Source organism: Hippopotamus amphibius, chromosome 4 (assembly GCF_030028045.1).
Source record: "Hippopotamus amphibius kiboko isolate mHipAmp2 chromosome 4, mHipAmp2.hap2, whole genome shotgun sequence".
In the NCBI taxonomy this organism is placed as follows: Eukaryota; Metazoa; Chordata; class Mammalia; order Artiodactyla; family Hippopotamidae; genus Hippopotamus; species Hippopotamus amphibius.
The window spans coordinates 165,435,125-165,462,804 of NC_080189.1; the positions used below are offsets into that span (position 1 = coordinate 165,435,125).

At 37.7% G+C, this 27,680-nt stretch overlaps 1 protein-coding gene across 4 annotated transcripts in view; it reads right to left on the bottom strand.

The window, feature by feature from the left end:
* Positions 1-314: 314 nt before the first annotated feature.
* CEP128 (centrosomal protein 128) overlaps positions 315-27,680 on the bottom strand; it is a 437,525-nt gene continuing 410,159 nt past the window's right edge. For 3 of the 4 annotated variants that reach the window (XM_057733203.1, XM_057733201.1, XM_057733204.1), the window contains 2 exons: positions 23,641-23,764; positions 22,639-22,815 (listed from right to left, as the gene is read on the bottom strand). In XM_057733203.1, coding sequence (XP_057589186.1) covers positions 22,758-22,815; positions 23,641-23,764 — 182 coding nt within the window. In that variant the 3' untranslated portion in view covers positions 22,639-22,757. Of the gene's footprint in view, positions 443-22,638; positions 22,816-23,640; positions 23,765-27,680 lie in introns of those variants that run through there. The other variant, XM_057733202.1, reaches the window with a different exon arrangement.

A 27,680-nucleotide genomic window follows, 5' to 3' on the forward strand; every position in this document is an offset into this window, starting at 1 on the left:
ACGCACGTCCTGGGCATGCACGTGTGTTTCCCGTGACCCAAAGTGACAGTGGGAAGTAGCTTCTTGAACTCCTTTTCCTGGAGACTTGTCTCTCCCTTGCACTGCTTGTCTTGGCTCTTCTAAAAGGCTAAGGGAGGTTATCTATTCTTTTCACCCCCAGGTTATAAAAGACAACATGGTTCTGTTTTAGAAGGATGATCACGGCATGACTGGCATATCACTGCCAGAAAGAAAACTCAGGTTCCATATTTGAACCCCTACCTCGTCTTCCAAATCAAGCACCTCCAAAAAAGTATGAACCCATTACTGCCTTTCTCTTTGTCATTCCTACTCGAATTAACAGTATTTTCCTTTCCTAATATGATTTTTTTTCATTTTTCTTCTTCACAAAGTTTTCTTTATAAAGTTTCTTCTGACAAAGTTGAAGCTATGGGTTATTTTTCTGAAAAAAGAAAAAAGAAAAAAAATCTTTAATCCTAGCTTCACACACCGTATTATAGAATGAACACATGATTTCCAAAGAGCAATAATTGGAACAATTTGTTTGTCATTCCATCTTCATTTCTTAACTTCAAAAATGAATACTCAGGTCAAATTCTCTCATAATGGGACAAGAGAGTTTCAAAGTTCCTTTCTTAGAATGAAATTTTATTCTACCAATTATTCAGTGAAAGCAAAAGAGAAGCTTAGGAATCATTCAGCTATGCATTGTCTTTGCTCTTACTATGGTATGTGCTGAAAGGGAAGATATCCAATGTACCATTTTTGAATTTCATTATGACCATTTCTGGTAACCAGAATATGACAGTATGATCACCTATATGTAATTGAATTTTACAGCTTTGGTCTACACAGTGACTGCAAAAATATTTTTTAAAAATCATGTATAATTGAATTTAATTGATTTCTGCCAAATAGATAAATATCATCTTTCCCTGAAGTCTTTATTTCAGTGAAATTCAATTAGCAATGAGATTTAACATTTCCAACAATAAATTTATAACATACTAAATTTAATCTCTTAAAATCTTGAAACAAACTAATGCATCCCTCCCTCCCAATTACTCTAGATGGAGATGTACTGAATGTCCTCTCAGAATTCTCAAACGTTGAGTTATTTTTGATTCAGAAAATTTCCACTGGTTGCCCTTGAGTAGACATGCCATATTATCACATTACCTTTGGAATCTCTTTAGACTGTGACTGACATTCTCAGCAAGGCAACTAGATATGAACACCTTCCTCATCGACTTTTTTTTTTTAAATGATAAAATGACATCTCCCTTGAGTAACTGGTCACTTTGCAAGGTCTCAATCCATTGAGTTGAGTACATGTGTTATATATTCCAATGAACTAGAGGAATTTTTTTTTTTTTTGCTCAACTTAGAAGTAACAAGAACTTTGTTAATATCTCCTCACATATTTGAGCTGTGAAGTTCACAATATTGTCCTAGAGAATTACATTCCTCAATATTTCTCGTACTTACTTTCTTCCATCCTGCACCCCAACTGTACATATACAAGTACCACCCACTTTTGGAAAGTTTGCTTTATGCAACTCTGCTTTTACAAAAGACCTATAGTAGTACCTGTTTTCCCTAACCAGAAAAAAATCCAAATAGGATTTTTGCTTTTATGAAAAAAGGTACATAACTCTTTCTTTGCTTTATGATATTTCAGCTTATTAAAGGTTTCATAGGAATGCTCTATTTTAGGGTAGCCAGGGAAATGTGTGTGCGTGTGTGTGTGTGCGTGTGTGTATGCATGTGCTCATACACCTATAGTTAAAAAAGAAAGTTTTACATCAAGTCCCTCCTATCTAACTCACAATTTAGGCTTTGATAAAAGAAAAATCTTTAAAGGGGGCAGAAAGGTACAAGTTTCCATTTATAAAATAAATCTGTTATAAAACTATTATAAAACCAAACTATTGGGTATAAGGCTACCTGGGTGCATTTTACAACATAGGGAATACAGTCAGTATTTTGTAATAAGTATAAATGGAGTGTAGCCTTTAAAAGTTGTATAAAAATCTGAACATTTTTTTTAAAAGAATATGGATCAGTAAGATATGTACTTAGAATTATTTAGAAGAATGGTGTTAAGAAAAATTCCAGAAAAAAAGTCATAGGGATGTAATGTATAGCATGGTGACTACAGTTAACAACCCTGTACTGCATATTTGAAAGTTGCTAAGAGAGTAGATCTTAAAAGTCCCTACCACAAGGAAAACAATTTTTCTCATTATATATAGGGAATAACTGGTCACCTTGCAAGGTTAGATGGAGACAGATGTGGTGAGAGATAGACATTGTGGTGATCATTTCTCAAACACACAAATATTGAATCATTATGTTGTACACTTGAAATGAATGTTACATGTCAATTAAACCTCAATAAAAAATAAAGTTTTCAATAAAAAATAAAGTTTTCAATAAAATGAAAATTTTCATTAAGCTCTTACTATTGCTCTCTGTGGATATAGGTCAGGGTATGCTATGTTTCATAATAATCTTTTTCATATGGTCTATCTGAAAAAAATCTGTGAAGTCAGTTTCTCCTTGTCTTCACCTCCCCATTCCTGGTACCCAAACTAATCTTCAGAAATATGTTTAGTGGGGATATGTGTATAAAAACAGATGATTGAACTTGGTGTATCCCCCCAAAAATAATAAATAAATAAATAAATAAATAAATAAATAAATAAATAAATAAATAAAAAAGAAATATGTTTAGCTAACAAAGACTTCAAATATTCTGTCTATTCCTGAGATACCTTCCTTTTAATGAGTTTTAGTGCATTTCTAAATAGGTTTCCAAATACCTTTGATGGAGGTAGAGAACTGGGGTGGAAACATTACGAGTGCTCTGAAAGGAAGGGAGAAAAAAAGAAAAGTGGCAAAATGTATAACTTGCAATTTTAAGAAGCAAAATTGTACCAACTAATAATAGTGGGTTTTTTTTTAAGCTCTTTATTGGAATATAATTGCTTTACACTCTTGTACCAGCTTTTGAGGTACACCAAACTGAATCAGCTGTATTTATACACATATCCCCATATCCCCTCCCTCCCGTGACTCCCTTCCACACTCCCTGTCCTGGCCCTCTAAGGCATCACCCATCATTGAGTTGATCTCCCTTTGTTATACAGCAACTTCCCACTAGTTATTTATTTTACAGTTGGTAGTGTATCTATGTCTATGCTACTCTCTCATTTCGTCCCAGCTTCCCCTTCGCCCCCTGCCCCAATAATAGTGTTTTGATATGTTATTTCTAACCTTTACCCTGCAGAATGGGCATTATTATTAGTCCCACACTTACAAGTAAGGAAACTGAGGCTCCCAGTTGTTACATGACTTGCCCAGGGTCAGACAGTAGTGAGGTGGGAGAGTCAGGACTCACACCAGGTCCACGGTTGCTCATGTCCACTCACCTGTGCCTGCACATTTTTCCTACACTTTGTCAGAAGGCTTTGGGGAAGGATAAGTGGGAGCTCAAAATCTCCAAGCATTAGCTCCAAGTAATGTGGAATTTGCACAGGAAGGGAGGTTGGGCCAGAAAATAAATATGGAGAACCTAAAAATGTCCTTCCCTCCATCTTTTTAAAACCCAAGGAAAGCATCAGAGTAAAAGAGAATGAACATGGACTTAGAAGTCAGAAGGCACTAGGTGAAATTCCGTTTCTGCCAGTTATTATACTGGCTCTTACCTTGGGTAAAATTACTTACTTTTTTGGTGCCAAGTTCTCTCATAGAAAAAATAAATATAACAGTATTCATCAGGCTACAGTGAGGATTAAATGAAATAACTTATATGAAAGTCTCAAGATGAGTGCTCCACTCATAGTATGATTTCAAAAAATGGTCTTTCCTCATTCTTTCATCCATTGTTATGCTTTACTTACAAACTTTACATAGATGCAAAGGAACAGGCTTTTAAATCTGTAACAACATATTCTTATGAGCACTGGACCACAGCTGTACCATCATGCCTGAGAGCATGAATTCAAAATCCTAGCTGCTGGTTCAATCCTGACTCTACTCTTTAAAAGTTGTGTCATCTTCACACATTTGCTCAACACTTCTGTGCCTCAGTTTTCTTATCTGTAAAATAGAGCTAATAATGGAGCTTACCTTGTGAGATTTGGTAAGATTTGAATTCATTAATGCAAGTGAAGTGCTTATTACAGTGACTAGCATGTGGTACGTGCTCCATAAATGCTAGCTATTATTATTAACCAAGCAAATAATACAGTTAAAACACTAATTCTCAGACAGGGGTGATTTTATCCCCCAAGGAACATTTGGTAATGTTGAAGACATTTTTAGTTGTTACAGCTCAGCAAGGAAATGGCATCTAGAGGGCAGAGGACAGGGATGATGCTTAACGTTCTAATATACACAAGACAACCCCCATGACAAAGAATTATCCAGTCTAAAATATCAATAGTGCTAAGGCTGAGAAATACTGAGCTGAGAAAAATCATTCCTGGTCAACAGAGATCCTGAGCTACTTCCCCCATGGGGCATAAAAGTCACTAACCAAAGATTGCTGGAAACCCAAATGTCCCTACAGAAACTACAACCCATTTAATATCCAGTAAGCTAATATTCGAAAAAGTAAAAATAATTATTGAATGTATGAGACTGTAACAGTATGTTTTAGAGTTATGTTAAAATAGTCTTTTAAATTTATTTATTTATTTATTTATTTATTTATTTATTTATTTATTTATAGGCTGTGCTGGGTCTTCGTTACTGTGCATGGGCTTTCTCTAGTTGCAGTGAGCAGAGGCTACTCTTTGTTGTGGTGCATGGGCTTCTCATTGTGGTGGCTTCTCTTGTGTAGCATAGGCTCTAGGCACGTGGGCTTCAGTAGTTGTGGCATGTGGGCTCTAGAGCACAGGCTCAGTAGATGTGGTGCACGGGCTTAGCTGTTCTGTGGCATGTGGGATCTTCCCAGCCCAGGGCTCAAACCCGTGTCCCCTGCATTGGCAGGCAGATTCTTAACCACTGCACCACCAGGGAAGCCCTAAAATATTCTTTTAAAAGAGTAATATTTCTCATAAGAATCATTATTCTAAAATTCACTGAATAAGAATTCTGAGAGTGGATGAATAAGGATGCATAAGGGCTTTAGAGACCACACCATAAAAATTAATGCTTGTAAATTTATCTGGATTCCCTCTCCTGTAGGACCTAGCAAGTGAAAATGGCCTGCCAATAATGGATATTGGGTAGGGAAGAGTGGGCACAATTTTTATGCTCCTTATTTATATTTTCACCCTCCTCATTCTTGCCCAGATACTTTGTGGGTGATGGGATTACTTAAAGAAAGCTAAATGTGGAGGTCTCAAAGCATCTTGTTTCTCACAGTCTCAATGTCTCAGGTGAGTTTAGCAGGATCTCTAGCTGGGAGGATTCCTTATCAGTCCTCCCTGTGTGCTTCTCTACTTCTCCTCCAGCTTGACATGAAGAGGGTATGTTGGCAATATGAACCAGAAACTAGTAAGCCCAGGGGATGGCTTTTCCTTACCAAAAAAAAAAAAAAAAAAAAGGCTTCAAAGTCTGAGGAAGAAAATAGGGAGCTCTCCATGAGGAACACACCTTGGTCCTGACCTTCATTATTTGGGACTTGGAATGGTTGGTACTCAGGGAACTGGAAAGTTACAATGAGGTCCCTTTTCTTTCTTCAGTCATTAGCAGGAAGTATTGCTCAACCACAGAACACTGTTCCATTGAACCAAGACACATGAAGAGGTATGACTCCTTTCTCATGCTTGTAAGTGAGATCCACCAAAGAGGTTTATGTGTGTTTAGGATGGACTCAATGTTGTCTGCCATATGTCAAGGCAGGACTTTTTTAACAGTCGATTACAGTGGGTTAAATAATGGTGCCTAAATATATCAGGTCATAATCCCTGGAACCTGTAAATATTACCTTATTTGGAAAAAGGGTCTTTGCAGATGTGATTAAGGATCTTGAGATGGGAAGATTATCTTGGATTATCTGAATGGGCCTTAAATGTAATTATGAGTGTCTATTTTTTTCCCCAAAGTATAGTGATTTACCATGTTGTATTAGTTTCAGGTGTACATATAGTGATTCAATGTTTTTATAGATTATGCACCATTTAAAGTTATTATAAACAATAGCTATATTTCCCTGTGCTGTACTATATATCCTTGTTGCTTATCTGTTTTATACATATCAGTTTGTATCTCTTAATCCTATACCCCATCTTGCCCCTCCCCCCTTTCCTCTCCCCACTGGTAACCACTGGTTTGTTCTCTGTATCTGTGAGTCTGTTTCTGTTTTGTTTTATATCTTTGTTTTACTTTTTAGATTCCACATATAAGTGATAACAGAGTATTTGTCTTTTTCTGACTTATTTCACTAAGTGTAATACTCTCTAGGTCTGTTCATGTTGTTGCAAATGGCAGATTTCATTCTTTTTTTATGGCTAAATAATATTCCTATATATATATTAAGAAACTATATAAACTAAATTCCCATATATATTCCTATATAAAAATTAAGAAGCAGAATGCAATTCATATATATATATATCACATTTTCTTTATCCACTCATCTGTTGATGGATACTTAGGCTGCTTCCATATCTTGGCTATTGTAAATAATGCCATTATGAACACGGAGGTGCATGTATCTTTTCAAACTAGTGTCTTCGTTTTCGTAGACGAGTGTTCTTATAAGAAAAAGGCAGAGAAAGATCTGATATATAGGGAAGAGGAGAAGGTCATGTGACCATGAGACAGAAATTGGAGGGATGTGGCCACAAGCCAAGAATGCTGGCAGCCTCCAGAACTTGGGAGGGTCAAGGAATGGATTCTCCCTTAGAGCCTCTGAAGCAAGTGTAGCCCTTGATTGCAGTTCACTGAAAGTAACTTGGACTTCTGGCTTCAAGAACTGTGAGAGAATTCATTTCTGTTGTTTTAAGCCACCAGTTTGTGGTAATTTGTTTCAGCAACAACATGAAATGAAGACACTAGTCATGACTGTGGATTTTCTTCTCACAGACCTCTCTTAGCCTAACCTAAGGGAAAGAGGAAGTGGAAGAAAAAGAAAATTAAGAAACAGAATGCAAGCAAGAGATAAAAGAGGAGGAAGAGGGGAAGAAAGAAGAAGCAGGAAAAAAGTGGAGGAGAATAATTCACTGCATGGTATAGGTCATATGTAAAGTGAATTGGGGAGAAGTTCACATAGCCCCTGAAGTCCACGTCTATCAATACAGCAGGTATTAAAGGCTATGCCTAGGCCTGGGTCAGAAGAGGAATTTGTCTTTAAAACTTCTTATGAATCATAAATAGTTGTAATGTAGCTCACTGAAATTTTTCTCACTGAGGTCACCAATGACCTCCTTTTGGTTAAAAAACTGTCACCCCTTAGTCATCAAGTTCTTTAACCTGATTTCCCAACACTATATATCCTTCAAGATCCTGCTCATAACCCACTTCCTCTCAAAATCTCCCTTGACCTGTGTTATTTTTCCATTTTCTGAATTCCTATTACACTCACAGGAAATACGTCTGTTATTTCTGCCCCTCTAAAGAGGCCAGAAAAGCTTACTGCTAAACATCCCAAAACGTATAAAATACCCCTCCTACAGCAAAAAACTATGATATATCTATACCCCCTTCAGCAATTTGCACAGGACTGGTCTGGAATAGAGTCCTGTGGTGACTGACTACCCACTACTTTGAATCCAACAATATAGTTGGTCTCATCTCCTTCATTTCTACCTATTTATTGCATTATACAATGATGACTGATATTAGAATTATATCCCTGTGGCATACTAGGTCTAAATCATAAAAAATACATTGACAAAATTCATTGTCTTGCTAGTTAAGAAAATCTACTCATACATTTCAGAAAGATCTCCAACTGGAAGAGTTGCGGCCAGAAAGTATTTCTCATTCATCCTAATTTAACCCCAAAACACAGTTAACAGCAACCCCTCAAGTCTCTAATATTCAAAGCAACTAAAAATTTACTTATTACCAGAAGAGTGACAAGTTTGTCCTAAAATACGCCTGAAGGTACCTGCTTTCTGGTATTTGTTTCCCAATATGTGGCAAGTTTCATGTAATGTAAGCTTATTTTTTAATTGATAAATATTCCTGGCTTAACATTTCCAAAAGGAAATTCTGTTTGGGGGCCTATTTATATTTTTAGTATTGCTCATTTGCATCCAGTATAACTGAAATTGAAGCTCAGTTCAGCAAACTATCCCGTGGTAAGTGATCAGATAATTGCCCACATGCAAACTATTATGCACACACATGGTTAAAGAATCTAGTCAAGGACATACAACTGTTTGTGAGCAGTCCTTGTGATTTCACTTTTTTATTTTTTAAGCATAAAAATACCAAAGGCACGCTGTGGCATTCCCATCACGTAAAAGCAGTGTATATAAACCACATCATACAATTAAGAATCACAAACACACGGAGAATAGTAATAAATTAAACAGGTGAACTAATTAACATACTTCCAAAACAGAAATCCAAGATTTAAAACATTATACACCTTAGTGAAATAACAGCTGCTCTTATTAAAAACCATATATTCCATTAGTATGGTATTTTGTAATTTATTGCCTTTCCCACCTTGGAAAAATTACGTTAAGTTATAAGGCCCATATTAACATTTTTTGGCTTTTTATAAGTAACAGCTTTTGAAACTGGACATTCAGCTATCCATTAAATCAGTTGCTTGAGCAAAGCTTTCATTTTTTTTTTTTTTTTAGCTCTTTTCAGAATGCTCCAGAAGAATGATTCAGAGAAATCATACAAGGCTTAATTCATAATGATGAAATGATGAACTTCATAAAATATAAATGCCCTTCCCACCTAATGTGTTATCTATGCATCTAAAGCAAGATGCAGTCACAACATCCACATGTACCAGATTACTATTCTGATGACCTCAGTCCAGAATAATGATTAGGACCAAAAGGCCCACATACCTGGGAAAGCTTAGAGGGTTTTAGGTAGGGAAAAGTGTTCTTGACCAGGCTGGTATTACCAGGTTCCTTTTTTCAACTTTCCAAAGAGAATCCTACAGGTTGTAGTTTGTTTTCCTGTTTGCTCATGATAAAATGCTTAGTATTCTACTACCACTTTCTGACACTCAAACTTCACTGTCATCCGGTGAGAACTCTGCTCCTAGAAAAGGAAAATCATTTTCCTCACCCAGGGCTTTGTTCCTTGTATTAATATTAATATCCCATGAGAATATTAGCTCTGGAGGAAAGAATTTGGTGGCAAAATTCCATATTTACTCATGAAATTCATTCCCAACTTCTACTCACACATTAATAGGACAGTCAGAAGAAAAGCTCACCCATTACCTCCGGCCTCTCCTCACACGTCCCCTCAGCTTCTTCTGACACCCACTCCATTCTGTTCTTTCCCACTGAACCAAAAGCCACTTTTATTAGCAGAGGCTCTTCTTTAGGCAGAGTATACTTTGTATTTATTAGATCAGACAAGGATTTAAGTTTTTGAAAAATTGGTTGGCACTGGCTGGAGTGTAGGGACAGGAAATGGAGTCTGCTGAGTCCTCTAGGCTCTAACCCCACTTCACTGCTCTTTCTCCCCTCGTTTGGGCTGCAGGAAGGATGTATCAAAACCTAAGGTATTATCAAGCCTTAGTAAGATTTAAGCAAAGTCAGTGGAGTTGACAGCTGTTGCCTCTCTTTTTTTTTCCCCTAGAAATGCTATTTAAAAGACTTGCTGGAAAAAAAGAAACTCCGTGAAAGCCATTGATTCTTGTGCATGTTAAACATTTGAATTTTGCATTTTAAAATAAAAATCATTAAAATGGCTGTTTGCAAATATGGCCAAGGGACAAAGCACATGGATTCAAATGTGGGCTCCACACTTATGAATGTGTGACCTTGGGTAAGTTATTTAACCTCTCTGTGCCTCAGTTTCCTCCTCTGAGATATATATTTGAATGAAAATGATAAATACCAACCTCATAGGGTTGCTGTTAAGAGTAAATGAGTTAAACTACGAAAAGCATTTCAGAATAGAGCTGGCACTCAAGAAATATTTGATGAATAAATATAATCTCACAGAACAAATATGCTAATTCTAGAATCCAAATAGTTTCATCTCTGATTGTTGTATAGTTTGAGTGAACTGTTGCTGTTTAGTAAATGGAAACAAGAGTCTGAGCTTACTGGAGATTTTTAGAGATGAAATGTTAGGCCTAGATGTTAGAGAAAAGTTTGAAACTTTTATGGAGAACCAATGTGTGCCATGTTCTGAGCTTGGCATTTTTCATGTGCGGTTACACATAAGACTCCAAACAGTTCTTTTGGAGTAGACACAATTAGTGCCATTGTGCAGATGAGATAAATGAGTTCAGAAATGTTAATTACCCCAGATCACACTTACCCCGGCTAGTAAGTCAGTGGTAGAGGTAGGATTCTAATCCTATACCATTTTAAAACCAAACATAACATGGGAAAAAGAGGAAGGCAGATTGTTCAAGTAAAATGATTTTATAAAAAGGTCATTTGTGAATAGATCATTGACAAGGTTTATAGTCCAAATATGGTTTGGAATCTCTTAGAATTAGGTTTAAGGTAGAGATTCAGACTACACACTGTTCAGTTTTAGTCCAGTGAAGAATGCCATTGTATATTTCAACAGCAGACCCACAGGCCATCAGAGATAGAAAGTGACCCAGAAGACCATTTAGTCCAACCTCCTCTGTTAACACCTAAGAGACACAAGAGGTGAAAAGGTGGGCTCAGTGTTGTACAGGCGATGAGTGGCTGAAGTAGCCAGGATTCCTCTGGACCCAACATACCTCCCCTTGTAGCATGCAGGATAGCCAACTGCGACACCATGCTTTTAAATCCATCCATTTAGATGCATGTAAATTCTTGTTCAATTTAAATATCCCAACTCCTACTTTAGCATTTAAACCTAAAAAGATTACAGTGATTCTTAAAATTCTCTGGGAACATATAATAAATAATAAGAATATTCTCTAGTGAAAATAAGCTGCTATGATCTAGAATCTTCTTTTTAAAAACTGACTAAAATTCTGTGAACAAAATTAAATACTGTCTGGGTAAAAGAGCCTTTTAAAGGGAAAGTATTGCTTTTCTTCACACAGAGAGGAATTAAAAAGATCTTTAACTTTTTTTATTGTTGTTGTTGCCATATTGCATTCATTCACCAAATATTTACTGAACACCAAACAGCTATAATAGCAGAAGGCTGACTTTTCTTGCATATTTCACAGCACTCATTACAGTGCTGGGCTTTTGGTAGTCATTGATTAATTGGTGGTACCTTCTCCTATGTTCAGTATATTAATGACTTCAGCACAAAAGACACTGAGGTTATGTCAACTACTACTGATATCCTCCTATGGAGGTGAAGGAAGGAGATAGCTCTCGACTATTCCAATGCCTGTGTTGCCCAGGACCATGCAGTACAATATGCACTTTCCTAGTTATAATATCATCAGTAATGTAAAGCCCAAAGTTTTACATGTGCATGTACTCTCTCTTAGGCTGGCAAGCATCTGGCTGTGTAATGGTAGCCATACTGAAAAGACTGCACTATCTAATTATGTCATAGTACACAGTTCTATCAAAGGGCCAAGCTTTGTTAATGCAGGTTATAAAAGACAGATGAAAAGCACATTATCCACTGCTTCAGCAATACCGCATTATTACAAACATAAGAGGAAAGCTAAAAATGCTGGACCCTGGGAAGCTCAAACTTTTTGACCCAAACTTCAAAATATGAAAAATATTACATTGGTAGAAAGGGTTTTGGATTGCAGTAGCAATGTGGAGATAAAGGAAGTACTAAAGGTAAAAACAAAGAAGGATGGAAATACACAATTCTAAGTGATTTTTTTTATAGCAGACACTTAGCCAGGTCAGCAAATAAATTGCTAACTGACAAGAAATTGGCATATGAACTGAGTTTCTCAAGCCAAATATCCTGAAATAAAGGAATGCTGCTGGGCTGAATAAGCAATGAAACCACAATTAGCCACAGACTTGCTGGATATGGACAGTCCTATAAGGCCAGCAAAGATTTACCTGCCTTATTGTATAGAGTGTGAAACATCTTCCTGCAGACGATGTTGAAAAGTCAACAGTCATGGAGCAATTGATCTTAATTCATCACATGGGTCTCTCCACTTTCCCTAAAGCACCATACAGTAAAATTAACTCAGGATTTAAGGGACCAATGTTACAATCTCAGGGATTTTTTTTCTACATCATCCATCCAGTGAAAAAGTTCTGGCAAACTATGTGGTGATGATAGGAATTTCTACAAAAATCCACAAATATGATGGCTGACACAGACTCAGGCCTCAGTCATACACTTATAGAAACACAAGAGATGGTTCAAGCAATGGTAACACAGATACTTAATGGATATCCATTATGGAAAATTCAGCACATTTCACACTCGGTTTATTAGTTATTAATATTGGTGACACAGGGATGTCATCTGATTGGTGTAGTTTTCCTGGCATCATGGCATGAAGGCATAGTTTAAACTGTTAGGTGGAAATTCCAAGAACACTATGATTTGATTCTCATGAATACAATCAGGCAACTGATGTGTTAAGTGCTAAAAGACTCTGTAATCTGGCTATCAAGATCAGTTAATAAACACCATTTACTCACTGTAGTAGGGAATGATGGTTGACAGTGTACGTGTGGTTAGTTCAGTTAGCAAATGCATTCAGAAGACTGAAAATATGCCATCCTAGACAAAACAAGGTGCCTTTATATAAAGAACTTGCTCTCTAGTGAAGCATCCTGTAATTTAGAAATATAGTAATAATATTTAGAGCATATGTACATAATTCATCAATTAAAGATGCTTTCGAGGTACCACTGATTGCAGCCAGCAATTTTCTACAAAGCTTTCAAAGATTCTGATTCTCGATACAATATTGATTGAAAGAGTTAAGAAGATGTTTAATCTATGATGATATCAAAGCAATAATAAAAACCTAACTCTTGGTTGCTATTACACACATTTTTCTATATGCTAGACCTCTGGCACATAATTACAAAAATGCACTACAAATATTAAAGTGGTGATGATTTACTTTGGTCTGACCTTCCCAAGTTCTACCTGGATTCCAAATATTAACAAATGTCTCTTCACACAAGTTATGGGCAACTTGGGAATTAGCTCCCATGATGCTACCAGCAAAAGGTAAGTAACTCTGTTGGTAACAGTATTACTTTTGTAAAATTGATCAAACATTTGTATAAAGTCATGGTGTTGAGGTCAGTACCAAAATAAATATGGATCTCACTCTGGTGTTTGTCACTTTGATGAGCATATAACATATCAGGAAAGTCTGCAGGCTTCAAATATGTTGTCTGCACGTGTGGAAGGACAAAGAAGATTCCTTACACATCCATGCTTTCAACATGTAACACCCGAGTTACAAGGCACCAGAAGATTTTAACTTTTTCTTCTTTAGATACCTTTGTTTCCAGCTCACTTATAATCACTCTGAGAAGAGCAATAGACACCAAATATTTAAGGGTAATGAAAATTTAGCTTGAACATCTACTTGCATGAACGTCGCATGGGAAAGTTTTTCTTTAGCTGCTCTGTGGTACCAGTGTCTGTGACCATACATCCCACTGAGAAATATAAAGAGTCCCAAAGGGCAAAATTAAGGGTAGAGAACATCTGACCTCAATCATGGGCGTCAGGATAAGAAATGCATAACACATGGTCACAACTCAAAAGCAGTGATCTCGAGGTTACTGCAGAGGATGGCAGCTGTTCAGTTGGACATCTGGACCTCTGTGGCTCCAGAACTGGATTGTTCTCACATGAGATCTGTCTATGAGAAGCTCAGCCCATCTTCAGTAACAGTTCTAAGAATCTGAATGAAATCTTCATGTAGTGCCCAACAAATAATACATATTCACACATACACAATATCCTTGTTTCTGGAAAGTAAACGTTGCCCACAAGCAAAATATTAAAACTGGAAGGATCATTTTGGGGTTGTATGGCTGTGTCCACACCGATCCTTCACCTTTCGTGTTTACACTTAAAAAATATCAAGGATAATGTAAGGGTTTTGGGTGTCTTCCTGTGGTATTTGATACTATCCAAATGTATGTAACTTTTCACTTATTTTTAAAAAGTTCAGTTTCGTCCTCTTTTCTAAGAGCAAGAATCAGCAAAATGTTGATGGGCGTGAAAGGTTAGCATTTGCAAGTCTAGGTTAGTATGCAAGTCTAGTTATATCAATTTCAAACTGTCTATAATGATTATAATTGGTAAGCAGGAATTAAGAGCATATTCAAACACACATGTCCAGCTAATCAACTTTATCAGTGCACTAAATGAAGAAATTATATTTAAATTCTTTAAAATTATAAGATTAAGATTGGTAATATGTACAGAAGATCTTTTCTTAGTCAAACAAGACATAATAGATTCACACTAATTAACAATGATATAGAAATGGACAGACAATTGAGTTAATGGAAATAATGCTTTCTTGGGTGGAAGGCCACTAGTCCTGAGTAACTTATGGACGTAAGTATGTTGTTGGCACAGTCCCAATTCAACAGTGGGAAGATTTTCCAAGGCATATAGCAGCAGGTGTAATAAAATGCATCTGTCTATTCAGGCTGCTTTTATAAAAAAAATTATCTATATAACTACTTGGTACAAATTTCAAACCGTAAAATAACTGAAGACATTTTAAACACAGTTGAAGGGTTATGCTATTTGCTAAACTTACTTGGTTTTGTTATTTATGCAAGACCTTGTACATTTCAGTTCTTTTACTGCTGCAATTGGCTAGCTGGGGTTGGGGGATTCCTTAGCAAAGACTCTGAGTGGGACCTGTCACAGTGTAGTTGCTCAAAAAACAAGCACTCTTCCAAAAAACACACTTTCTTTGATGTATGGCATAGTGTAATATTTAAGTCAAGTGTTCAGAAACAGAAGTTTCTGAAAAGATTTAGTTAGTTTAGAATTGGAGAATTTTGTGTAGATTTTGCTTTAGTCCATGTCTAAGTAAATAAGAGGAAGGGGAAGCAACTTAATTTCAAACAACTCGTTCAAATTATCAGTGATACATAATGGAGGGTACAAAACGTAAGATAAAAACCCAAGACAAATTACATATAGCCATTAATTATCAGCGGACAAAGAGACGGAATGATACAATAAATCCCTGATCCCAAGTACAGACAGTGAGGAACAGTTGGACAAGACTTAAATGTCCAGCAGTCATTAAATCAAAATCTTTCTCAAGGTGACAACGTCAGAGTCTGGAAACATTACTCGGAAATACAGCAGATGATGGTGAGCCACTGGTAGAGACAGGAAAAACTAAGATCACATGTGAAATGATAATGCAGAACTAATGCCCCAAACCAGATTGCTACCCAGTTCCTGGGAGGGAAAGAAACAGCATAAAAATTCAGCCCCGAAAAAGTTCACACAGTTTTGATAATCAAATACTAGCTTGCGCTTCAACCAGAGAGAAGAGCTACACCTGTAGGTCCTGATTTAACTGGATGCCTTCATGACAATTCCGGTGAATGGCTGAAGAGTTGTGGTTAATAGAAGCCTGATAGGAGAAGCAGGTGGAGAAGTGACCTCTGATAGTAAATCAAGTATCTTTGGAAGCTGCTTTATGTCCTTAACCTGGGTGACCCTCAGGCCTGGAGTCATAGTGTGGATACCTGGGAGAATATATATTATTAGAAACCAAATAACCCTCACACACTACCTGGAAAAGTTTTTTTTTCTTTTTTTGGTTTTGGTTTTGGGATAGAGACTAAAACTCAAAGAAGACTATAATCAAATGAACCTTTAAGGCATGGTTCTTGAACTTCAGCATTCATCAGAATCACCTAGAAGACTTGTTAGAACACAGATTGCTGGCCCCATCCCCAGAGTTTCTGAATCCCTATATCTGTAGTTCTAACAAGCTCTCAGGTGCTGTTGATGCCACTGGTGCTGCTAGTTTGGGGACCACACTCTGAGAACCAGTCCTTTAAGGAATACTGAATAAAAGGATGTGTATTTTCCTTACAGAAAACTATGATTTGTCCTCAATGGAATCTAATCAGTAGGTTTACATGCTGTTAAAATTAAAAAATGAGCAATGACCACCACTGTTAATTTGGAACAGTCAAACTAACCTCACAAAAGGCTTCTCCAATGGAAAAAGTGGGAAACTGTTTCCACGGTACACACTGGCCTTACTGGCTGTGGTCTTAGTCAAAGCACAGAATGAACCTTGGCCAGCAGCATGAGGTCTCAGAAGCTTGCAGCTGTTGGGAGGAGGCTGCTCTGCCAGTGACTCTGGGCAGGAAGTTCCTTGTTAGAACTGATGCATCTATTTTATTCAGCTCGGAGGGAAAAAAAGAAAGGCAAAAGTCTCTAGGCTTCTCCAAACTTCTTTTAACTGCCTGACCTCCCCAAAGCCACCATGGTAGATGGCTTTGCTGCCATGGCTGCTTGACTTCTGGTAACTGACAGCTCGAGGTTCAGTGGGATGGGAAGTTCTCAAAATGCTAAGCCATAAATCACACCTGTGTCTTCATTCACAGTGGGCTTACAGCATAAATAAAATGAAAATTCAAAATGACAGACAAGCACAGGGCACTCAGACCAAAAAATATCTGAAGTAAGGCTACTTTGCATCCTGATCCAATCTGCCAGCAAGCAGTCCATAAAGAACATCAAGGAATTGTGTAACTTTCATTCAGAAATAGGACTTTATAGTGCACAGCAAGTTCAACAGGACTTCTCACAATGCTGCTTTCCAGGACCCTGCTTCAGATAAAGGATGGAGTGCTACCGCAGTTTTTTCTTTCAAGTAAACAGTTTCAAATGTGTGTCGTTGAAGGCAACACAGCCTCCTCTGTGTTATATCATTTTACAGAACTCCTGCCATTCTCCATTCCCTTGTCTGACTAAGTGCTCAGCAATAATGGACAAACAATCTAAACCAGCATTACCACTACCCTAGGGATAACACTGAGTTAGAGTTATGTGCTATGATCTGATAATAGCTGGCTTCCAGAGCTGAAAAGGAAAAAAAAGTCTTGTAAAGGGGATATATTAGACATTTAGATTTTAAATCCTATGTGCAACATGACATATTTTGGAAATTGCTCTTTTGGCTTTCAGGTAAAAAAAAGGTGATGGAAATAGGTTCTGATATATGAAATACATATAAATACTGCTTTAAAAAATAGCTGTGCATCATCACACAAGGATGAAGAGAAACAATCTTGTTTTACCAAGAGAAGCCTTCCACACCTGGTTAACAGACCAGCCCACGTCATCAGAAAAAAGCTTAAGTGCTTCATGTGTTAATCTAACTCTTCATGGTGCCATCATCCTGACGTCTTGAAAGGCACGCACAGCACAAGCCAGCATGACTCCAGCCCACAGGCCGGCCCAAATCAAAGACAGAAAGCTCCTTCCAAAGATCCTTGAGGAAATGACTATGGTTCCCAGGGAAAGCAATGAGAGACACCGGGAAGCAAAAAATATTTCCAACTGAAATACAGTATATCAAGAACAAAGAGAGACGCACTTAAAGTTCAAATTTTCACACCATTGGTCAAGTTTGGGCTGTTAAAAGCCGTTTGAATTCTTGGTGGCTTCCAATGATTTGGAAATCCACCTGCCTCTAAATTGAGACATTTGTAAGAAAAAACAAAAGGAATTGTAATTTGATGGAAAACCTGATACTATGAAAATTAGACGTGTCCTGTTGTCACAGGAAAAGCCCATAAACAATTCCCAGGAAATAAAAATAGAATCTGGGTAATAAAATAAAGTCTAACCTTTTCTCCCCTTGGTGTTTGCTCTAGGTCTACTAGCTCATAGGATGCCGCGTGCAGAGGCCTCCAATCTAGTGTTTCAGACCAGAGTTCCCAGGGCCAAACAGCCACTCCCGACACCTCAGCTCTGCGAGCCACGTACCCCGTGTACGTAGGGAAGGGCTGCTAACAATGCCGTGATTCAAGATGGCGGCTGCTGTGCAGAGATGCTGCGCGGGGCCCTGTGATCGGGGCCTGAGCTGCGCAGCTGCACCTGCCTCGTGAGAACTCCGCCCCTCCCCACTGCCAGGATCCCCATGTAGCAGCCCTGCCCACGGCCAATCAGGAGATCGCACCTCTCCATTCTCTGATCAAAGAATAAAGCTTTTCTTTGCTTCTCAACCAAGTTTGGTCTCAGTTCTATTGGCTTGAGCAACACTGGGCAGGAGGACCCTTGCTGGGGGCTGACTCTGGAGGACTGGTAACACTTCAAAAGAAAAAAAGGTATGATGTGAAGAAAACATTAAGTCAGAATTTAAAGTGAAATGGAGCAGGACCCTATGGTCCTTGCCCCCTCCCCCATGTCCTCAGCTTGCCTTTTGTCTGTAGAAAAACTGTAGCCAGAGAATAAGTTTAATCAGAGAAGTGAGAAAATGCAGAAACAGGAAAAGAGTCAAAGGAGACCAAATAATAACAGTTTAGTCATTGAGCAAAGTCAATGACCTTCCATTCCTCCTCGAGGGCTATAAATAACATCCTGAGCCACATCCTGTGAGCTGTCTTATAGAGACCGAAACCCCCACCAGGTGGAGGAAGTTAACTACACGGTAACCAGACTGTAGCCATGACATAAGCTGCCACAATTCCAAGCACTGACCTCGAAGAAATGGGAACAAATGGACCCTGGAACTGAAGATTAACTGTACCTAAAACAATCAAGATAATGCTGGTCAGGCCACCGATGACCGATTTCAAAGTGACTGTCAGAGCTGACTGGATTGTTTCTGCACGTAGCCCCCTCTGTCTATAAAAGCTCCTGCCCCCTGATTGTCGGGGGGTGGGAGTCGGCCTTGGGGCAGGAGTCTCCCCACCCCCCGCCGTTGCCGGCATCCAAAATAAAGCAAACTTTCCTTTCCACCAACCTGGCCTCTTTATTGGCTTTTGAGCAGCAAGGAGCCGGACCCCACTTGCCATTACAAAAGGAGACTGTCAGTTAGTAACAAATGAACATATAACGTTACCCTCCTTTCCCTCAGAATAAGATATTCTCTCTTAAATTGTATCATCTGAACTGTTGGTAGTTTAATATCCACTCCTTTTGTTTAAAAAAAATACTGCTTCAAGCCAGTATTCTAATCTTTTATTTCCAGTCGAGTATACAGCTGACACAGAGCTCTTGTATTTAAGAATAGTAATTTTTGTTTTTATTTTAAAAATGCCAGTCAAAATGCTTTACCAAAGGATAAAAAATGAGAGGATGTCAAGTCATGAGGATCTATGGAGAAATGATAGAAGACAGTCTGGGCACGGACGTCCGGCATCTGCCAGTTTGAGAAAAACAGAGCATTCATTTCAAGGAATGGCAAGTATGCAACATCAATGCCTTAACACATAGCAAACATAGCATAGTTATTGTTAGAATTACAGGTGATAAATGTATGGCTCTATTTTGACTGTAGTAGCATTTTTTTTTCATATTCTTAGCTATATCCTCAATAGCTTGAGGCTTTATATTTTGAAAGGTGGAGGTCATCGCATTACATGTTGTTTTAATTATCCTCCTGAAAGGGAACTAACATGCTGCTATGTTTAGAAACTCAATATAGTCCTGCAGAGAGCAAGGCAGGAAGTTCACATCCACAATTGTCTCATGGCTTTGGACCACATCAGAGTCAAGCTGTGTTATGGAAGAAAAGATACCCAGCCACAGAAGTGTTCCTGGGCTTTTGAACCACCAGGGTAGTCAAGGACATGTGATACTCAAATCCTTTTCTTAATTGGCTGGCCCTGAAAGACATGAAGGTGCTACAAACCCCAGTCAGCCAGCCCCTTCATTGCAGGTTGCAGAGGTTATCAGACACCAGAGGTCAACAGTTAGGGGCTGACTTGGTAGAGCACTCAGAGTGACTTGGGTTGGGTCTGGATTTGGGTATTATGTGGGCATAGGAATGGGCATAGCAGGACAGGATAGATGGGGACAGATGAGGTTAGAATTTAAAGGTTCAGCTGGCTTTACCAGAGCAGAGCAGATTCGTTTACTTTGTTATTAATCAAAAGGAAGGGAGACGTCTCTGAAATTTGTTTGGGGGCTTGGAATCTAAAATTCGGCTTCTAGATGTAAGCATTTCTCATAGCCTTAAATTAGATGTGTAAGGAAATGAAACTAAATGGAATCTTTCATGGTTTGAATTTCTTTTCTCAAATAGGGATAAGCTGATATGTTTTTACTGCTAAACGTTTGAGAACTTAAACTTGAAAGATGCAACTATTTTTATATCATACTTTAGAGCATGAAATGTCTTTATATATAAACTTTCCCGAATTTACTTTCCAGCTTAAGGTTCATGGTTTAGTTCTGATCCAAGAAAACCAGATGCTTTCGTGAGGACAGCTTCCTCATGTGAAGGCCATGAAAATCACAAATTTTCTGTTTTGTTTTAAATTGAGAGAAAATACTGGGACAGTTTGTTTGAGGAGGGGGGTGTAAGAATCTCAGAAAAGGAATAACTTCCTCAATGATCATCCACATCGTTGGCCACCGTATGATGTGTAGTTGGGCTTGTAGTACAAATCCTGAGGAAAATAATTTGAGATGTTTACCCCTTCCTAAAAAAGGGTTTGCTAAGTAAATACACCACCTAATTATATGTAAGAATTTAGTCCCACATAAGACAATTATTTGTTTTTTAACTATAAGATTCAATACAGGTTAGAGAAAATGTAACAATCACTGTGATTCTAAGTGTGCTTTACATACCTCTGACCTGAGCCTCAAGCATTTACCACAGTTGAAAGTAGGAAAACGAAGAAAAATAGGCTTGTTTTCTTAGCTAAGTAGGTAGGCACTTTTTATCCACACAACCTTTAAATCCAAATGCCTTATGTGTACTATTTTGTTAAGCTATAGATGTTATCTCTTTATTAGTAAAAAAATATGTAAACTATAACAGGAAGGGAAATTGGTGATTCTGGGAAACTGCATAAAATGTTATATAACCAACTGGTTTCCAGCCTTCAAATCAGACGTTAGTCAAGGAAATAATAATGACCTTAGCCAATGGGAAAAACATCAAGCCAGGTTTCTCCCAGCTGTGTTTCTCCCCTCTGTGGCCTTCAGTAACTTCAATGGAAGTTTAGTGTGTTTAGGGAGAAAGATGGCCAGAAGAATCAAAATTATTAAACCAAAAGGTCAATCTTCAAATTAAGTCTTGGGCTGCGATCGTTTCAAGAATAAGGTTTATCCCTTCCAATGTCCTAGTGCTACAAGCAACATGGTTGACCAACCACAACTCAATGGGGCTGATATCACACGTTATCCTGCCAAAAGGGTGAGTAAAGGAAAAACAGTTGCTGGCTTTGAAATGTACAAATCTAGCTATTAGTATTCCCTTAGCATTCCTTTTAATTTCCAACTCAAGCTTATGGTGACTGCAAGAGATAGGAAAAATCCTCAGAGGAGACAGGTCCTTGGATTTAATTCCATATAAACGGAGGGCCAAGGAATTTTGACAAAATTGTTGCTCACAAAAAAGTTGACTTTGCCTTTGAAGTTCTTGTGTGTTCCATACTTAAATTCAGACACCTTCATTCATCCAACTGCAGCACAGGGCCTTCAATAACATGATATAATGCTTTTTTTTTATATATTAAAAAAGGTCTTTCATAAGATTCCTCTCTGTTATAAAATCTTTAGCTAACATGTTTTCAAGGATTTGCCAAGTACATAATCTGAGTTACCTTCACTTTTCAGGCCTAACTGGCCTGATGGAATTTTTTTTTTTTTAAATGACTACAGATGTGCTAATGCTTTAGATCAGTTTCTATTAAATAGAATGGACCACATGAAGTTCCTCCTAACACATTAAGCAAAAAGCTATCTAACCTTTATCTGTAGGATTTAAATAAAACCTGTTAATTTTCTCTCTTATTTTCTTCCCAGTTAGTCATTTAGAGCCAAGGAGATAAAATATCAATATCATGGTACTGGTCAAAACATCAAGGAAAATACTGACATAATTTTTCAATACCCCAGATATTACTATGGAGTGATGCCACTCCCACTAAAACCTCTGGTGCTCCTTAGCACAGTAACGGCTCCAGGTCTTAAGGTAAGATGCAACCAAATCAAACCTGCTTAGTGGTGTCTACTCCAGAATTTCTCCAGTCAGCCTGAATACATCACTCCTTTGTCATGTAATTCCTAACGCCAAACAAACTTTGGGACATGCACACCTGTTTTTATGTCTCTTTTTTCCTTCTTAACACCATGACTGGCCCATAGTAATAACTCAGTAAAAGGTTTTTGGAATGAATAAATGATAAAATGCCTGGCCGTACTGTCAGAGGTTATGTAGATTGTATTGGTAAATTTTGAAATAAAACATCTCTGTCTTCTGTAGTAACCGCTGTGTTCGAGTTCATGGAGAATGCCATTTCTTCTGCACATTCAAATATGGTAAGTTAGGAAAACTTATCTTGAGTAGAAAAAGAATCGTCTTTATGAAATATGAGAAATGTAAAAAGCAAGTACAGTTTAACAAACACAAAATGTAATGCACATTACAAAGATATCGCTTTATTGTCCTTGTCTCTGTTCAGAATCTTTCCATCATGACCCAGTGGGGTTTAGTTCCTGGATGTTTACTCTTATTTAGCATTTAATAGAAATCTTTCTCCACTGGTAGATCAGCATGTAAAGAGGATAGGTCTTAAAAACACTTGGATGTCAAGAAAGGCTGAGATGCTGAAAGTAGACAGAGAGTACCAAATTATACTAGAACTCTTGGCAAGTAAATGTCATGGACATAGGAGTTTGGTGCTGTGATTTTGGTCACAGTAAACCAAAGATGGTTCAGGATATGACTGGAGTGATCACAGTGGGATATTTGGCCATAAAGAAACAAATAAATAAATTGTGCTATGAATTCTTTATAGCTCTACAATTCAGATATCAGTTGTAAATTATTGCTATACAAATGGATGACTGGAAATAATTTTAAGATACTGAATGTAGTAACAGACTGCTGAGATGATGGAGGTAACAACCCTGAGCATTTATGAAGTGGACTGTCTAATATTATATATGCATATCTCCATGACATGTTATAACACATGATAATTTATGAGGGAGAAAGCATCAAAATAAAATCAATTGTATATAAGTGCTCCCCGAGTTTAAAGTGCTGGCAACTTCTGCCTCAAGGGGTACTCATTTTCCTCCTTTTTAGCCAGTCATTTTTGAAAGGCCTCAATCATAAATCCAAATTTTGGTCAGAAAAATGTGACTGACCACACCTGAAAAAGGAAAATGTAAAGTGAAAAATATTATTCTTTCTCTGTTGATATAAGTTGCCAATAAGTTAGTTGTACATCATTCACGAGCTGATATTATTTGGACTGGTTTAACTTACATCATCCACAAAAACCAACTGCACTGTTATTTCAGTCAATGTTTGGCAATGCTGAAGAGCAGAAGCTACAGACATGTCTGCTAGATAATCTGGGCCAAACTGTGGCAAGGATATATATGCTATTATTTATAAAACACTCATATAAAGCAACTAATTACATTTTGCTGTTTTTGCTTTCGTATTCCTCCTTTTTGGATTGTGGACTTCTTCCATCCATCAATAAACTTGTTGCATCTTCCTTGATTGAAGGTGAATCCGGAGCAACTGTTCTTTGGGTAAATGCTAGCAAGGTAAGAGAAAAGAGAAAGATAAACCTAGTTAAACATTATCCCTGGACTGATAAAATTATAAGTAATCATTGCCTTTGATACAGTTTTCTGTAAAATTTACATGGACTAACAAATCTTTGATGTAGGAATAAAATAGTTTACTATATTTTTAAGAAACATATTTACGTGATTTAATTTTGTTTTAGATTTGAAGAGTGAGGGTGGAAGATGTGTGTTTGGTCAGTATATAGTGATATTAAAGCACACAGAATTTTAGAGGAAGAACTCTTAAGGGCCTCCTTTGTATGGAATCCTCTTTTTTACGCTAAAAGAACTGAGACTAGATCTGGAATCTAGGTTTATTGTTTTTCTACTAACTTTTACCTCTGTTTTGAGCTCCAGATGCCTATATCCAAATATCTATGTCAAATCCTCCCACCTGATTTCTAATCTCTGATGCGTCCCCATCCCTTGCTCTTCTTCATCTTAGAAAATGATACACTCATCCACGCAGTTTCTCATGCCTTGATTCCTTCCTTCCTTTGGTCTGCCTGCTCGACCCATCCAATTTAAGAGAAGTGCTGAGGATTATACCTCCCATTTCACCTGAGTCCTTCTGCTTCAGACCATCTCCATTACCATCATCCCAGCCCAAGCCACCATCTTCTCTCTTCCTGTTTTCATCTTGTCCTCTTCCCCACACACCAGAATTATCTTTCTAGAAGGTAAATCAGGTTATGTCACTCTCCTGCATTACCCTCCACCCCCACCCCAACTCCGGCCTCCCAGTGAAATTAAAGTAAAATCCAAACATCTGATAGTGGCTGAAAAGCCTCCACCAGGACCTCATCTCCTGCCACTCTCCCAATCACTCTCTCCCTCACTCATTCTCACTCTCTCTCTCCCTCCCTCTCGCCCTTCCTCCCTCCCTCTCTCACTCCTTCAGTGTTCAATCTAGCTAGAAAATTATACCCCTTTCTTTTCTGGGGGCTTTGCACTTACTGCTCCCTCTATCAGGAAAACTCTTCCCACCCAATTTTAACTCAGCTGCTTCTTCTTGCCATTCAGGTTTCAGCTCAACTGTAACCTCCTGATCACTAATATAAAGTCCTGGTCCAGGTACCTTTAAGCATTTCACCTTTATAGCACCAGTCACCATTTTACTTGTTTATTGCTTAATACCTGTTTCTTCCATGAGGTGAGGTGACCTTTCCTGTCTTGGTCTCTGCTGTATTCCCTCAGAGCCAAACAGAGAGCCTTGTGCATAGTCTCTTAGTAAATATTGCTTGAACAAGTGAACATAAGGGATTTCAAAAAAATAGTCAATCGGGGATTTTCTAGTTGCCTTCTAGAAAGCATTTAGAGTACATACCTTCTCAAATTGCAATAATCAGAACTCATTTATTTAAAGATATCTGGCACCTAATTGGTCAATAAAAAGTCACCAAAAAAAAAAACAACAACCCCAAAAACCACAAACAAACAAAACCGCACTATCACATACAATGAACCTATAAAATGGAGAGACAGAAAGGTTGTGCTTTCATGAAACAAATCCTATCAGTACTCCAACATTTTTATTGCTGTAAATCTTTGGCACTTTATTTTACAAGTTTGAGGAGAGTCTACGCATGAAACATCTATTCAGTTAGCCAGGAGATTCCTGAAGCACAACAGGGAAGTGAAGAGTATGCTGTTCTTGCTGTCAATCAACTATTTTCCATCCGAGGGACTTACACTCCCACTAAAGGAACCTCAAAAAACAAATTAAGAAAACTAACTTTTCTTTTTATAGCGACATAATCTGAAGGAAGTGAAAAAAAAAAAGTTCTTGTTAGTAACTTTCATTGATTTGCTCTTCTAAGAATATCAAGTTAAATTGATATGTAAGATTCACTTCCAACGCCTAAAGTAATCTTCAGATAACATTTTCCCTCCATGAAAAACCACATTCCTTTCTTTTTTGGGATCATTTATTTATTTATTTGAACAAACATTATTTACAACAATGTTAGAATTACAGAAAAATTGCAACCTGCATTTATTTTTAAAATTGAGTTTATAGATACCAACTCCATAAACATTTAGCATTTGAATCTCAAAGAACTCGAGATTTCAAGAAGTCATCAGTTTACTCCAGACTTCACTCAAATCCAGTCTGGTCCAGGCCCCAGGAGTGAAGGCCCTGTCCTGAAGTTATGTTCCTTTAGCCTAAAAGGAGCTATACATGGAGACGAGTGGTCAGTCACTACTTATGAAAAGTAAAAATGACAGTTTCAAAAGCTGGCATTATGAGTCTCTCTTACTAAGCCCCCACTGTCTACAGGCTGCAGGTAATGGAATCCAAACCTTCTAAAAGAGTGTCCTGAATCATGGCCATAGCTTCCAGCCAGCCAGGATAAATTTGGTAGTAATCATGGCTCTAAATAATGGATTTCTGTGTTCCTATGTCCAATGGTAATATGAACTTACAATTTATATATTTCTTCCCTTCTTCCTGGCAGGAGGAATCTACCTTTTCTTGAATTGACCTGAACTACACAAAGCTGACATAAATTACTACGTAAAACAAATTTTCATTAATGCTGGATCATTTCAGAGACCACAAATTATGCAGTATTTTCCCATTTCCTTTGTTTTTTCCATGGTCAGTGATTCTATGCTTTCATTTGGTCACAGTTTTGACAGGGCACCTAAGTCAGCAGAATGAGTGCCTTCGCGTCGACAGCACAGACAAAAGTGCCTCATCCAGTACGAATCCCAACCTGAGCTAAGAAGGAGCCTGTTCTGTGGGCTCATAAGCCCATGTCTGCTTTAGCACCTCAGTTACTTCCCATGTCTCCATACAGGTCTCAAAGGCTCTGAACTCCAACCCCCAGCTTTCATGCTTCATTCAGAAGTTAAGAAAATCCGATACTTGCTAGTCAGACATGAAAGCCAGGGTTTTCTTAGCAGCATTTTATTTTTGTAAGTTTCCTTTTTAGTCAAAGCTTACACACCTACATATATCAAATAACACCAAAGAGCTACATAGAAAGACAGCAGTCTCTTGCCTGATCCTTCCCAACCCCACACTCCTGCTCCCCAGAGTCAACCACAATCAACTCTTTTAGCTTTATTTTCCATATTTGCTTCAATGTTTAAAAGAAAAAGCTTATATTGCTATTTTCTGATTTATCATTTTTAGACTTATCCACACCCATCCACTTCCCCTCATCCCATCCTCCCTATATGGTTACATCTGGACTTCTAGTTATGTCAATAGTGAGTATTTATATTATTATGACTATGTAAATATGGCTCACATAGACCTAACAGGTCTACTATGACAATATTTCTTTTCTTGCTCATTTTTTCCTGGAGTTATTAATTGACCCATGTTTTTATTTTCGTTTTTATTTATTTACTCTTAATAACCATTTTCAATTGTTTCTAATAGCTCCGTTAGACCTGTAATAATCATGTCTATTAGTAGTTTTTCTAAGTGCTCAAATGAATCAAAGAATCTATCAGTTTTTTGTTTATTTCCTAAAAATTTTCCCGGTGGAATCTTTTCTTTCTTCCTTCACTATGAGAGAACTAAAGAATACGAGCGTCCAGATTAAATGACTCACCCCTACCCTACCCCCCAGCAAATGGAAAACTCCATAAAATAAGACCCACAGGGAGGCATATCATCACAAAACTGCTTGGGGTTAAAGAGACAATCCTAAAAGTTGCCGGGCCAGCAGTGGTGAAAATGATCATGGCAAAGGAATGGGAATCCAAACAAAAACACATCAAGTTTTCCAATGGCAGCACTGGATTTTGGAAGATAATTGTGCAATGACTTCAGAAGAAAAGTCCTTTTTAACCGAGAATTTTATAGCCAACCAAAGTCTCAGTCAAGTGTGAATGGAAGAAACCCATTCTCAGAAATACAAAAACTG